Below are 15310 nucleotides of genomic sequence, written 5' to 3'. Positions count from 1 at the left end.
GGTGCTGTGTGCACACACTCTGCCTCCCAGGCTGTGTCCTCTAACAGACTTTAGTGAGCCAGGGGCCAGGCTGTGGCCTCCTGTGAGTGTGGTCTTGCAGGTGTGGATGTTAATCTGAACCCAAGATCACTGCTGGTCACGCAGAGTGGGTTTGAGGCAAGCACATAGTGAGGGAAAGATGTCTTATGTCTCTCTGCATCCTTAGGTTTGCTGGATGAGTGAAGAAATCAAGGGCATGTAAGATACAAAGCACAGAGACTGCCCACAACCACAGGCCTGGGGCCCGGAATACGGGAGAGTGTGCACCCTTGCGGCGTGCTCAAAGACAGCGCACTTGCCTCTGCTGACTGTCAGCAGTGCACCACGAAATGATAGGAGGATTCTGACATGTCACATCAAACCCTTTCCAGCTTCATAAGTAAAGTGGAGAAAGAATCTTGGACCTAATACTTCCCCTCTCTGAGCCGGAGAACGCACACATCTGTGGGCAGGAGCCGCTGAGAGGAGAGAGAGACGCATGCCAAGAGCAAAACAGCAGCTTGGCGGAGCCTGCGCAGACCCAGTCTCTCCAAGTGGAGGAGAAATGTGAATGACTGTTGTCCAGATATCAGACCACATCCTGATTGGAAACGTCATAAATCATTTTTAACCAGAGGCCTCTAAAATGATTGCAAAGCAAGAACTGCTTACCCAAACCAGGAAAGTCACGGATAAACCAGGACTTACCGACTTGTGACTCTTGGCTGTTATGGTCTTCACCTTGTCGGGGTCCCAGATGACCACGTCGGCGTCCGAGCCCACGGCAATCCGCCCTTTTCTGGGGTACAGGTTAAAGATCTTGGCTGCATTGGTGCTGGTGACAGCGACAAACTGGTTCTCATCCATTTTGCCAGTGGCCTGAAGGCAAGATCCATCAGTGAGAAGAGCATCCCATAATAAGGCCGGGAGAAGGGCAGACATGTAAACTGCCACTGGAGTCCTTGTGAGGAGTCTGGAATTTTCTCCTCTCCCAGCTGAAAACAGACCTTCCTGAAAGAGCCCCTGAAGCCTAGCCTCATCAGAGAGGAAACTGAATTAACTGCTCAGAGGTACGTTGACCTTCGCATGACGGCCACTGTGGCATCTTGTCCGTTTCATTGGGCCCAAGTTAATAGAAAATAAAAACCTTTGGTTTCAAGTCAGTGATCAGAGTGGGACCTGGGGCTTCCTTATGCCACAGGATCCTCTGTACCCACTCTCAACCCCCAACCCCAACCACACACACACACACACAGTTTCCATAGTCATCTTTATAGGAACCAAAATGTAGTTAAAAACAAAACAAAACATTTTTCATCCTTAAAGAGTAAGGGACAGCTGTCACATTTGCAATCGCAGAGAATGCCACAGGACTAGTGCTATTCTCTTAAGAGTCACGCGTGTCCTCGTGTGCCCTCCTGGTGCATTCTGCTTCTGCCTCGAAGTAAGAAAGGAAGGAGATTCAATCACAAGCAGTGCATGACACACTGGCTTTTGACTGGCCAGGTGGGGTGATTCTAGAATGTTCTTGTGGGGAGAGACGGGGTGCCGCCTTACCACTGCCTTGTCCCAGACGACGGTCATCCGCTCCTCGATCCCATTGATGCCCTCAGGGATCAGAGTGAAGTTATCCTTGCCCACTGCCTTCTGAGCAGTGCTGTAGGGACAGTGGCCGCTGCCCGTGACCTGCAGGTCTCCACTAGCAAGGATAAAAACAAGGTGGTGTTCAGACCTGAATTCACACTGAAGGGTAAACCCCAACTTCAGACACCCAATGCAGGCTGCGAACCCAAAACCCCAGAGAGGTTCTGGTGAGGATTTGGGGGCACATCATGGGCATTAGTGAGTGACATCAGAAGGCCCTTTGGCCCTTGGTGTCTTGTTGAAAACTAGAAAGAGCCCTGGGCATCGGAAGAAGGTTCTATGTTAGTGCATGCTCCAGGCTGGTCTGGGTAAGGCTCCCCAGGTGGGCTCCTCTTCCTCACCTGGAAGACAGGGGATCCGACCAGAAGAGGGACCGGGCTACCCTACACTAAAGTGCTCTGATCCTGGGACAGCTGGGTCTGTTCTTTCCCCTCCTGGAGAGCTCGGGGTGCCCCAGGATGCTGCGGGCGGGGGTGCTCTCCGTGTTGAGAAAGGAGCCGGGAGAGGAGAGGATGCTGGAGGCCAACAGGGTGACTGCTTCCACGCATCTCACTAAATCCCTGAACAGCCCTGCTCTGACGCGATCCAGCTTTGCAAATCCAACAGGCTGGCTTTTAAATCCTGGCTCTGCCACCTCCCAGCTGGGCAAGTCGCTCCTCTTTTCTTCATGTGTAAAATGGAGGAGAATGGAACCTTCCACCCAGGATCATCATGAGGACCAAATGAGCTAATTCCTGGGCTCACCTAGCACCGCAGGCACCAAAGATGCTAACTCCCATCCTTCTCTCTCCCCGGTTCTCTACCTCTTCTCTTTAAAATTGAGTGCATTGTGGATTTTATCTCAATGTTTAAAAAAAGAGAAGAAAAATAATTTGAGTGCAGCCAATAAATGAATGGATGGATGGATAAATGAATATATAATTGAGTGAGTAAAATACACATCTCCATCCAGCATGTGCCCGCGTATCTCACAGAGTCAGGGACGTTCACACTGGAAGGACGCCCACGCCCCTGGCCTCATGCCTCTGCAAGTTCACAAGGGGGTAACATAAGTGCCCTGACATTTGTCGTCTTACTGTCAGGCTGTTGCTGTAGGAGCTGGCTGGTGTCTGCGTGCTGTGCTGGCAGGACAAAATGCTAATCATTGCTTGTAGCAAAGTGACACAAGTCCACTGGGCTTGCTTTTTCATCCCTCTAGCTTTTGAGAGAAAATGCCCTGTGGCTCCACTGCAAGCCCTAAACTGGGCATCTGAGTCAGTGAATGAGGGAAGCGTTATTTTGTGATTATCAGCGCAGGCAGAGGCCATCCTCCAATTTGGAGCCCTGGGGCACATTAGTGATCATCTAGATGTACGGAAATATATTTACACGTGATATTCACTCATTTATTCAACAAAGGTGTGCTGCAGACTTCCTGCCTGGCATGATTTTAGGCCATGGGGATGCATCTATGAACAGAAAGAGACAAAATTCCTGTGCTCATGAGCTGACATTCTAGTGAGGAATGGGGAGTTGGGGACATATGGTATGTCAAATGAGTGTGGGGATTAAAATCAAGTGAGGAGGGGTGAGGAGTACTGGGGAAGACGGGGCCGCCATTTTAAAGAGGGTGTGCAGAAATCTCTCATTGAGAAGGAATCTTCCAGCAAAGATCTGAAGGCAGCAAAGGAGCAAACAACATGATGTCCAAGAAAAGAGAGTGTGAGGCAGGGGCACAGTAAGTGCAAAGCCCTGTGACACTGTCCTGCCTGGTGTGCACTTAGCATGAGGCCAGTGGGCTGGACTGAGGGAGCCGAGGGAAGAGGACGGCCAGAGCAGGTTCAGCCTTGCAGGACTTTGCAGGGACTTACCTGTGTTTCCGTTTGAGAGGAGAGACCCCTGGACGTCTCTGGGCAGAGGGGTGGCTTGGTCTGATTTAGGTTTTAAAATATCTGGGTGGCTGCTGGGAACAGACTGTGACGCAGTGGGGTGTGGAAGGGGCAGTGTGGAAATGAAAGGCCTGTCGGGAGGTGAGAGATGATGGCTGCTTGAGCCGGGATGGTCATGGCCCAGGCGGCAAGAAGCGGTCATATTCCGGTCCATGGAATCTGGTCCGTGTCCTGCCACTCTGAGATGGGCGTGACTGTGGGGCAGCAGCTTTGTGGAGGAAGAGTGGGAGTGCGTTTTGGTCTTGGCGCTGCCTGCCAGACATCAGGCTACACACAGTAAGTAAGCCTTTGGATGTGCAAGTCAAGGGTTTCTGCATTATTTGGGGGACAGAGATCTCCATGGTGGGTACACACCACCCCTGCAGATCCTTCTGATTAGAAACCCTGTCTTATCCTCGCCCATCAGGTAAGCTCCTACTCATCCACTAGCTCCAGCCCTGAGGTCCCCTCCTCCAGGAAGCCTTCTGCACGTCTCCCGGTCCTGAGCGTGCATCTCTGCTTCCAGAGCAGCCTCACACCTCACCCCGTAGCCCTCTCTTGTGGCCTGACGTATTCTTCCCTCGTGCTGGCGCACAGCAGGAAGGGACTACGGTAGCTGTGCTGCTACTGTGTGCACGCAGCATAGTGAACCCTGAATTCCAGGCCTTTCACCTACACTGTCTCATAACCGGCTCTGCGGTGGGTACTGTATTCTCCCCACTTTGCCAATGAGTAAACCAAGGCAGAGACATTACAGGGTATGTGACGTGCCCAGGGTGACACAGCCAGTTAGTGGCTGAGGCGGGGTTTGAATCCTGGTCTCTCATTCCTAATCCTGGTTGCCTCCCAAAACACCACGGTGCCTGGCACAGAGGAGGTGCTTAAACAGGTGCTGACTGAACAGGAGGTGGTCCAGAAACACGGACGGGACAGTCACTGAATAAAACAGACCCTCAGGCCCCCGAAGGCCAGTGTAAACAGTCTGGAGCTTTGCACCCCAGGGCCTCCAGCCCAAGGCCTCCACAAGTGCATCCAAACCAGCCCCAGGTTCCTGCCCCTCGGCCCTCTGCCCCAAAGGCCCCCGCCCTCCCGGCTCTCACCAGGCCAGCAGTGAGGTCAAGTAGTCGGACGTGGTGGGGTCCGGGCTCAGGGGAGGGGAGGTCACGAAGGCCGCCGCCTTGGCCCAGTTCTTGCTCCAGTAATGGGTGCCATCCGTCCCCAGGCTGGCAGCGATGGGCTCTCCAAACACGAGGGGCCCTGGGCGGCAGACCCAAACACGCGAGGTTAAGAGCGAGGGGTCTCCCGTGGGAGATGCTGCTGCACAAAAGTAGAGGATCTTGGAGGCCAGAGAATGAGGCTGGCCAAAGGCAATAAGTCGTCTATCCTTCTCCCGGGCTTCACCACACGCATCCCGGAGACCCCGGCCAGCGGGTACAGCCATGCACCGCTTAACGACGGAGACATGTTCTGAGAAATGTCATTAGGCGATTTCATTGTTGTGTGCACATCATAGAGTGCACTTACACAAACCTAGAAGGTGTAGCCCACTATACACCTAGGCTATGCGGTACCAATCTCATGGGACCACCGTCGTCTATGCGGTCCGTCATTGACTGAAACGTCATTATGCGGCTCATGCCTGTACTCAGCACCCAGCCGCCCCACTCAGCAAGATCTGGATTGTTACTGCCGTTACTATTTGGACACAACCATTATCTCCTTTTACAGCTGTGTAAACTGAGGCACAGAGACGTGATTTGTGTCTTAGTCTGGGTTCCACCAGAAGCAGATCTTCAAATAAGGAAGCGAGTTCAAGTATTATACGTGGGAGGTGACTCTGGACACACTGGCTGGGGACTGAGGAAGTGACATAAGGAGAGAAAGCAGCCAAGAAAAGGGGAGTTATCGCTACGGGCACCTGCAGCTCAGTGCAGCTGGGACCTCTGGGAGACTGTGGAAGGCGCCGCAGAGCCGTCCCACCCCTGGGGCGAGGGAGCCGGGCTGTGCATCCACCGACCCGCTGCTTCCCAAGCATTCCAGCTTGTCTTCCAGGGAGGGGCCAGATGTGCTTCTGCCAGAATAAAAGCCCACGGGCAGTCTCCAGTAAGAATCTTCACACACAGAGACAAATACCAAGGGGATGTGGGCCGACAGCACTGCCAAATTTGCCCAAGGCCATGCTGCTGGGCAGACCCAGAAAGAGGGGGGCAGGACCCAAGAGCTGACGCAGCCCCGGCTCCATCACTAACCTGATGTGAAAACCCCAGGAGAGAACTTGAATGCTTGCAAAGTTCTTTAAAATGCGTGTTCCCATCTGACCCCACAAGACAAGGTCTTACTCTAACTGCAAATGAGGAAACTGAGGCTCAGACAAGACTTACCTGAGGTCACATAGTGGGCTCATGGCACCCCAGGAGTCAAACCTAAACCTGACTGCACATCTTGTGTTCCGCCCGCCATCCCATCTCCCTTTTCAACGTGTGCTGGAGGCCCAGGAGGCTCAGGCTGCCGGCAACGGGCAGGGTGTCTCTGTCCTGGCCAGGGGCCCCGTCAGTGAACTAGAACCTGCTGGACACCCCTTCCTCAGGACCCAGCTGCCCCGCAGGAGGCCGGGCGCCGGGCTGCGTACCTCTCTTCCTGGCCAGTGTGATGATGTCGGCCGCGCTCTTGCTCATCACCTTGGTGATGTACACGGGGCAGTTGATCCGGCCGGCGATGGTGATTGCCCGGAACACCGCCTCGGCCTCCAGCTGGGGACATGGCAAATACACGGGTCACGGGAGGGAGGGACGGGGGCACCACCCACTCCAAGTTCCCAGGACTCTCCCTGAACCAGCATCCTTCAATTTTCCTTAATTAAATGCGGTCAGGGGGAAATCCACTCCTTCGTTCGCTCATTCAATAACCACGGGAAACTGCTTGCTGTTTGGTTTGCTCTCTGCCCCTCCAGACCAGTGCTTCTCGAACAAAAGGGCCAGCTATGTTTTGTATTGTTTTCTTTTTAATTTCCAGTCTGGTGATGCCCCAGACATGGTCCTGCTGCTCGTGACTGGTAGGCAGCCTGAGCTGCATGCCACACGCTATGTGAGTCCCACTGCACCTGGAAGTGTCCCCGACCTGCTCTCCGGGTGAACCCACTGGTCACATGCCTGGACACAGCAGCAACGTCCACGTGCTACAGAGGTTTGTGAATGCCGTCTCCGGGTCTGTCCTGATCTCACCAGGGACCAGGACACAGCCTGTGGGCCGTGGAGCTCACGTGCAGAGCACTGGGCTAAGTCAAGGGCCCCTCGGGGTTAGGAGCTTAGCTACTCATGTGTTGTGTCCCCAGAGTCCAGCACAGGGCCAGGCCCAGAGCGGAGGTCCAGGAAGACTGTTGATGATTTGATGAAGACATCAGGACAGAGCCTCAACTCAGAGAACGGCTTCTAGGGTGCCCATCTGTTCCACGCCCAATCTGCTTGCCTCCCTCTATGCCCCTCACACACACTCACATACACACTTGTGCACACTAACACACTGTCACGCACACACATTCTCACACACACAAACTCCGCCACTCCCAGGGGAATTCACTTTGAAGTCTTAGAACACAGTGGGCAGCGTGCAGGGGCACGTGTGTAGGCACTAGGCCCGGGACCTGTGGCTCCGCTTCCCTATCATCAAATAGGAAAGTCCTCAGTAAGGATCCTTATCGTTTGGACACCCAAGCGTGTACGGGGCCTTGGTGTGAAGCTCCTGGGCCCCGGGAGAGGCAAAGCCTTTCCCCCGCCCCTCTGATTGACCTGCAGCCTCCAGGGCTCCCAAGTCAGAGAGCAGACCCCAGGGAAGGCCACATGTGCCGGGATGCCCGTGTAGGGGGCTGGGATGGAGACAGGGGCTCTGGCTGGGCTGTTCCAGCTGGAACAGCATCGGGTGAGCTCTCAGCCATGGCCGTCACACCCAGTGGAGGGTCCTTTACCTCTTCAGGTCTGCTCAGAGCATGGCCCTCAGGACCTGTGATGCCCATCTCCAAGATCCGCTTTTGTTCCTACGAGACAAGAACAATGATTACAGAATGTCAGAGCTGGCAGAGGCCACTCTTCCCATGCCCTCGTTAGACAGAGGGGCAGCTGAGGCCCGGAGGGTGAGTGGTTTTCACGGGTCTAGCTGGGGCTGGGGTGATCCAGCGCTTCTCTGCCCCCCCCTCGCAATCCCGGATATCTCCGTCCACGCGTGCTCTCCTTCAATCCCCCGGGGACCAGCGAGAGGAAGCAGGGTGATACGAAATGAGCCTCAAAGACCACCGACCACCCTCCCAACCTCCAAGCCTCTGCTGCAGGGCTCTCCTTTGGGAAGAAAGGTGGTGTTCGGGTATTGCATGGATGTGGGAATCAAACAGCCCTACACTGGGACTTCAGCTCCAGAACTGACCATCTCGTGACTCTGGACGAGGTGGCCAAGCTCTCTGAGCCTCAGCCCTCTCTTCTTTACATTGGGAACAACAGCGCCTGCACTCCGGAGTTACTAGAGTGAATCAACGAGGCAGCATGTGTAAAACGCTGGCACAATACCTGTGAGCAGTAGAGGTCATTAGCAGGCAGCCAGCTCTCATCACCTCTACTATAGTTTCCTCTCGCTGGCATCTGTCTTTCTAGCAGGAACCCTCTACCTCAAGCTTACCATATAACCTTGAAATGGTCCCCTGAGCTAACAGCCCAGATTCAAATCCATTTGCTCCAAGGTTTTTTCATCCTAGGAATACTTTAATATCTCAAAAATAATTTTTTTACATGGCCCAGATGTCAGCTGTGCTGCTAATTTTAACTTCCACAGTTTCTGTATCATTGTTCTTGGAAACATCCCTACCTTGAGCCCCGGGCCCTGTCAACCATGAAGAAACATCACTGTGTCCACTGCGCATCTATGGTTATGAAGCTTAAGTTTATTATAGGAACATAAACTGGAAACAGTCTCAAGGTCTAACAGCTGGGGTGGATTTAAGTAAACGATGGGATAATTTCAGCTATTGAAGATGGTGTTTACAAAGCATTTTTGTAAACTGTTTATAAAAAGATTTTATGATATGGAGAGATCCCTATGCAAGGTTGTTTAAATGTCAGAGACTACTTCTGTCGGAAGGAAGGAAGGCAGGGAGGGAGGAGAGGGGAAGACAGGACGGAAGGAGGATGAAAGATAACACAATGGGAGGAAAACACAGATCACAAAAAGACCAGATGGAGTTTCTAGTTCAAGATCGTGGGCTGAGCACACACATTATTTTTGCTCCGTTTTAAAATCCCACTAAAATGACAGAAAAAATACATGAGAACCAAGAGAATGCAGAGAAGACAACAGACACAAAATGTTGGAAGCCGTAAGGCAGATGCACAACAAGTAAAAGATTTATTGGAACTGAGAAAGCTAAATCTTAAGTTGGCAGTGAGGAAAGCTAAGAGGGCCCTGATGGAAGCTTAAGAACTGGTCTCTCCTGCATCGGAGGGGGGAGTGTGAGGGGGGACACTCTGGAAGACCGTTCAGCAGTAACTGCTAAAGCTGAGCACGTGCATGTCCACCTCCAGCAATTCCACTCCTCAGTATATGCTAACAGAAATGCCAACACATGTTTAACAAAAGACTGAACAAGAATGTTCACAGAAGCTTTATACACAACAGTCCCAAATTTGAAAGTATCCAAAATATCCACCAATTGGAGAATAAATTGTGACACACTCTGCAGTGGAATTCTACACTGCAATGAAAAAGGAAAAACTATTGCTTCATGTAGCAACAAGGAGGAACCTCAGAGACCTAGTATTGAGCAAAAGAAGCCAGAAATAAAAGAGTACATATTGGATGGTTCCATTTTTATGAAGTTCAAAGCCAGGAAAAATTAAGATATGCGTGGTAGGCAACTTCTAAGAGGCTCCAATGAGCCCACCTCCTGGTTTTCACGGCCTTGTGTCATCCCCTCCCCTCGCATGTGGGCTGGGCCCAGCACCCCGCTCCTAATGAGCTGAACACGACAAAAGAGAAGAGATGTCGAGAAGAGATGTCGCTTCTGAGATTAGGTTGCAAACAGACTCTGGCTTCCACCTGGCTCACCCTCTCTTGCTCTCTCACCCCTTCACTTGAAGGAAGCCAGCGGCCTGCTGTAGCTGCCCGCACGGCAAGGAACCCAGGGGGCCTCTGGCCAACAGCCAGCAAAGAACAGAGGCCAGCAGTCTGACAGCTTGCAAGGAACTGAATTCTGAAAGCAACCGCCTGAGTGAGGTTGGAAGGGAACCCTGCCCCCGTCCAGCCTTGAGATGCCTGCATCCTGCTGGACACCTTCACGGCAGCCTGCGAGAGACTCCGAGCCTGAGGGCCCAGCTACGCCACACCTGCACTCCTGGCCCGCAGGACAGGAGACAATAAATGTTTATCGTTTTAAGATGCTAAGTTTTGGGATAATTTGTTGTGCAGCCACACATAACTAACACAGATCATGCTACCCAGAAGTAGGGTGTTACCAGAACAATTACCTGAAAACGTGGGAGCAGCTTTTGAATCAAGTAGTGAATGGAGGCTGGGAGAATTTCAAGGACCATGTTGGAGAAAGCCTAGAATAGCCTTGAAAAGACTGTTGGTAGATATATGAATTTTGAAAGCTCAAAAGGAAAGAAGAACGTGTTCTCGGAAGCTGGAGCCTGTCGTGTAGTAGCAGAAAGCTTAGAGACGCTGTCGTCTGTAGTTACGTGGAAAGCAGAATGCAGCCCCAATGCACTAGTGGATCTAGCTAAGGAGATTTCCCAGCAAACTCCTGGAGGTCCCGCCTGGTTTCTTCTTGCTGTTTATAGTAAAATGTGAGAGGCGAGAAATAATTGCGGGAAGGAATGTTAAAGAAAAAGGAACCAGGACATGATGGTTTTGAAAATTCTTAGCCTCTCCAAAGAGCAAAAGATAGTAAAAGTAAGAAACGGCTCTGAGCAAATCTCTAATCCAGGCCCTTGTGAGATGAGCAGTAATCTAGTGATAAAACAAAGGCTGTGACTCCAACACCTTTTGTTAAGAACTCAGAAAGACAGAGCGGTGTCTCCAAGTACTATTCAGTCCCCAAAAAAAGGCCCTCTAAAGAGACTGAAGGTGTCTCCATAGAGCCTTTCAATCAAACAATAGGGCCTCAAGGGCATGTCCCTCAGCTGTCTGACCAGGGTAGAGGAGGGTTTACCTGGAAGGTATCTGTGGGGGTCTTTTGTCTAATGGAGTGAACCCCAATGAGATTCACAGGAGGCCCACAAAAGTTTTGGGAGAATTACTTGAGCAAAACACTGGACAGAAGGGGACAAAGACATACAAAATGAAGGGAGGCAGCTGGACCCCCAAAATTCTGGGCAGGCTGAGAAAATTACTCAGCTGCAGGCACGTGCTACCTTTCATGAAAAAGGATGGATGACTCAGAGGATGGAACCAAGAGCTCAGAATGTGGAGCCAAGAACTGTGGAGAATTATTTTCAGGCTTCAAAAACTAATCACAGAACTGCCAACACTTGCCCAACTGGAGTTCATAACGGCTGTGGACCAATGACTGATGCCTTCTATTTTCCCTTTTTGAATAGGAATGTCCACCCCACCATTGTATATTGTGTGCTGAGTGTGCAGAGGGCAGATAACTTGCCTCATTAACTTCACAGACCCACAGATTGTAGGAACTACACCCAAGGAGCCGCATCCACACCTAGACCTGATTTAGATGATTCCGGTCTTTCATGCTATAATGAGACGAGAGTTTGGAGGACCTTGGAAGGGATGAATGTGTTCTGCATGTGAGACGGACATCAATCATCGGGGTCCAGAGGACAGACTGGCAGACACTCTCTGATGAAGCTCCCAGTGATCCTCACTTCCTGGCATTCACACCCTTGTAGCATCCCTTCTTTTCAGATGTGGGCTGGACTTAGTGACTTGCTACCAGTGAACAGAATCTTGCTGCCTGATGGAACTGAGGCACTGTTTGTTTTTTCCTTTGAATTTCAAAGAATATCAGTTTTACAAAAGAACTGTTAAGGACACGAATAACAGGAAGCAAAGCCAACAGTTGAACCTTAATAGTGAAGCTTCAGATCTCATGCACTTAACCAACATGCTGCAATTCCACTGGGCTCTGGAACCAGACGGAACTGCATTAACATGCCAGCTCTGCTGCCCCATGTAACAGTGGGCAAGTTACTGCTATCTGAGCTCCAGTTTCTCAATCTATAAAATGGGGATAATTTATCCACGTCATGGAGTAGTTGTGAACAGCAATATATAAAATCCTTAGTGTCATGCCTGGCATCAACTACTTTCATTGGATGCATCCCAATCTTCTCCTATATGCCTGATCTTGATTTGTGGCATCGTGATCAACCCATGCCTCCACACCAGAGATGAAGCAGCCATCCTTGACTTCTTCCTCCTCTTCCCCGACTCGATCCATCAATGAGTCCCGTAGACTGTGCTCCTTCCCCATCATACTCTCACCTCTTCCATCTCCGTTTTCTATCTCCTCTCTTCATTTCCTATGAGGATCACTGGAGTAAACCTAGCTGGTCACCCTGACTTTATTCTTTTCCTGTCAAATTCTCTACCCCATGGCCAGAATGATCAAAATGAGTTCATGTCTCACTCTATCCAAAACTTTTGCATGGCTACAACCTATTATGTGTCAGACACTGAACTTCACATACATGATATCATTTAACCCTCACAACACTTCCAGGTAGGTGTTTCTGGATGAAGAACGAGAGCCTTCATGGGATAGAGTTCCTTGCCCAACGTCACAATGCTGGGAAATAGAAGAGGCTGGGCTGGAACATCTACCCCAGGGCTGGGCTCTGTCCATTATCCCCACTCCGTTGTCCCGCAAGGACAAGCAACACCAACTTCCATGTGCATTGCCTCTAGTATCCCCCAGGTCTACAAAGCATTTTCATTCAGACCCTCATTTGTCCCTCATGCAAGCCTTTTGAGGTTCACGGGGCAGGTGTGATAGCACAGCAGACACCCACACCTAGAGTGTCTGCTATGCCATCCAGTTCTTAGCTTGACTCTTCACTGCCTGGTCACCTTACTAATCAAGCTTCCTTTATCATCCCTTCACAATAAGGAGAAGCAGACTGAGGTGGAAGGGGTGGACATTCACACCACTCACCTGAGCTATCAAATCTCCATTTTCCGCGTGGACCAAGATCACAGCTCCCAGCCCCTTAAGGAAGGTGAAGGCTTCATAGAGCTAAGGAGGGATAAACAGGGATTGGGTGAGATAAAACTATCACAGAACGAGCATTTGCAAAGACTGCTCTTCTGCTCGCACACATAGTCATCCACCTGCTGGCCAACGCAGATGCAGCATGGCCGTTCCGTCCATATCAATGGAATGCACTGCTCAACTAGTAAGCCTTGGAAAGGACCTTCCCTTGACTGACGCCCTCCAGATCCAAAAGCAAGGGGCTGGGGGTGGGGCAGAACTGGTCCAAGTCCACCCGGCACGATTATACCCTCCATCCCGGCACCTGCTCGTGCCTTCTGCTCTCGTCTTGGCCTTGTTCCATTGGAGCACCTGGAGTTGTTGATGGTTACAACTGGTGCAGAGAAGCCATTTTCAGTTTTACTGAAATCGTGTAACTAAACCTGCGAAGCCCGTAGTGTGCCACCCACATATCTCAGGAAATGTGTACATCTTCACAAAAATTTTAACCCGTCTCATGTTATAGATCCCAGTGGGGTGGGGGGCATGTTCTTTGATAACTCTAATACTCAGATAACATATTCCCTGCCAAGCGTCACCTCATTTAGCCATTTTGCCTGCTGTCCAATGCCCTCTTCCCACCAGTGAAGGATCTGCAATCAGACACTTGAATCTGGTAAGGACCAAAGCCACCATGTTCCTTCTCCAGGGGCTCTCAAATCTTAACTTTGTGCTCCTTGTGTGCAAGACAACACCCCTGGGATGTGTGTTTCCAGATGCAGATGGCAGTGGGGGAGGCACTTGGAGGCATGAAGCCTTTCTGAGGACCTACACCCAAAGTCGGCTTGAGTCCACCCACAACCCAGGCTTTGGAGGAACAGAGGTTAGGATGAAACAGGTGAGAATCTCCATTACGCCAGCGAGACCCAGGCTACTTTTTCCATGAAACTGAACCAACTCCCAGCTACCTGAATGCGTTTCGAGGATCGCATCAAACGCCTCCAGGGCATCTTGGGGTAAGTTATTTTCTGTAACTTCAAGTGTTTATTTTGAAAGACAAGACATGGAGTGCTCCTCCCGAAGCACATGACACCCCATGGGAACAATGAGTAACAGCTTAGTAACACCCATGTGACACCCACTGTGTGCCAGGCCCTATCCTAGAGCTTTACTTGTATTAAATCATTTAATCCTCCGATAACCGCTATAAGGTAGGTGCTATTATGAAGCTGTGAAGGATCAGACTTGGCCACCTGAAAATATGTCTCTTTACCTTGATTATTTTCAAGAACAAAAGACTCTGAAAGAAACTTTGACACTACGCCCCTCCCACAGCCCCACTAACTACCTAAAGGAATTTAAGACAGAAGGCCTGTCCCCAGGACAGGCCATCACCAGAGATAACTCTGGGTATGGATAGACTGGGAGGGTCCTTGCTAAGCCCATTCTTATCAAAGCTCTGAAAACCAAGTAAAAGTAGAAGTTACCCTTTGCAAGAGACATTTACATTTGTAAGGGAAATCTCCATTTGGAAAGGTATCTCCCTCACTGTACCAGGAAGAAGAGGGCATGACCTTATCTCTAGAAACTCTTATCAGTGCGGAAGGGGAGGACTTAAATCTGCCTAATACCTTACTCTAGTTTACTGTGCTTTTCTGGTAATGTCCCATAACTGACTCCCCCCACCCCCAACATCCTCCTTTGTCTTTACCCGACGATACTATTTAAGATGAGAACCTCTGCCATTTTGGCACGTTACTCAGTTTTTCCTGGGTCTCTCCCATGTATACATGTTATAAAGCTTTGTTTGATTTTCTCCTGTTATTCTGTCTCATGTCAATTTAATTGGTAACCCAGCCAGAAGGACCCAGAGATGTCTCCCTCCCCTACAAACCTAAAGCACAGAGAGGTTAGGAAAGCTGCCCCAGCCTGCCCAGCAAGGCCAGGACTTACAGCCAAGCAGCCTGGCTCTAGCATCCATGCCCTTCACCACCACACTGAACCACCTTTTTCACAAGCAGAAGGCAAGGCAATGATAACAAAACAAAACAAGGAGTCCTAGTGGTATAAGAAGGCCAGGTGTCCAATAAATAGTAACCCCTACACCTGTACTACTTAGAGCATCATCTTCCTTAGCGCATTTCATGCATATAACAATTGTTTGAAGGTGGCAGGCCAGAGAGATGATTATGTCACATAGATGAGAAAACGGAGGAAAAAGGTGACTTACAATTGGCCTGAGGGACAGCACTGGCCAGAGCTAATGAAATGGTTCCCGACCTTGCTCGAGCCCCAGAATCAACTGCAGAGTTTTTGGGACGTACAATCCCTGAGGCCTGCCCTCGAGCGTCTGTGATGGGATGTAAGAGTCTGTATCTTTAGTGAGCTCCTTAGATGATGCTAAGGATGCACTGGGTTTGGGAACTACCCTGCAGGGAATCGCCCCCTCTACCCCACTCTAGAAGCCAGAAAGGACTGCAGGCCCAGGAAGGGGCAATGGCTGACACAGGCCACAGGGCAATTTAGTGTCAGAAGCAGGACTCGAACCCAGAGC

The 15310-nt window shown here is 50.7% G+C and overlaps 1 protein-coding gene across 3 annotated transcripts in view; it reads right to left on the bottom strand.

The window, feature by feature from the left end:
* The window catches only part of CRMP1 (collapsin response mediator protein 1), a 72616-nt gene that overhangs the window by 12934 nt on the left and 44372 nt on the right, over positions 1 to 15310 (bottom strand). For 2 of the 3 annotated variants that reach the window (XM_058546702.1, XM_058546704.1), the window contains exons 6-12: positions 12721 to 12801; positions 7531 to 7599; positions 6199 to 6319; positions 5587 to 5640; positions 4670 to 4826; positions 1576 to 1717; positions 727 to 897 (exon numbers count right to left, since the gene is read on the bottom strand). In XM_058546702.1, the coding sequence (XP_058402685.1) occupies positions 727 to 897; positions 1576 to 1717; positions 4670 to 4826; positions 5587 to 5640; positions 6199 to 6319; positions 7531 to 7599; positions 12721 to 12801 (795 nt within the window). The remainder of the gene's footprint in view (positions 1 to 726; positions 898 to 1575; positions 1718 to 4669; positions 4827 to 5586; positions 5641 to 6198; positions 6320 to 7530; positions 7600 to 12720; positions 12802 to 15310) is intronic. The other variant, XM_058546703.1, reaches the window with a different exon arrangement.

This window comes from Diceros bicornis, chromosome 8 (genome assembly GCF_020826845.1).
Source record: "Diceros bicornis minor isolate mBicDic1 chromosome 8, mDicBic1.mat.cur, whole genome shotgun sequence".
Lineage (NCBI taxonomy): Eukaryota > Metazoa > Chordata > Mammalia > Perissodactyla > Rhinocerotidae > Diceros > Diceros bicornis.
This window is presented reverse-complemented; position numbering and strand designations above follow the sequence as displayed.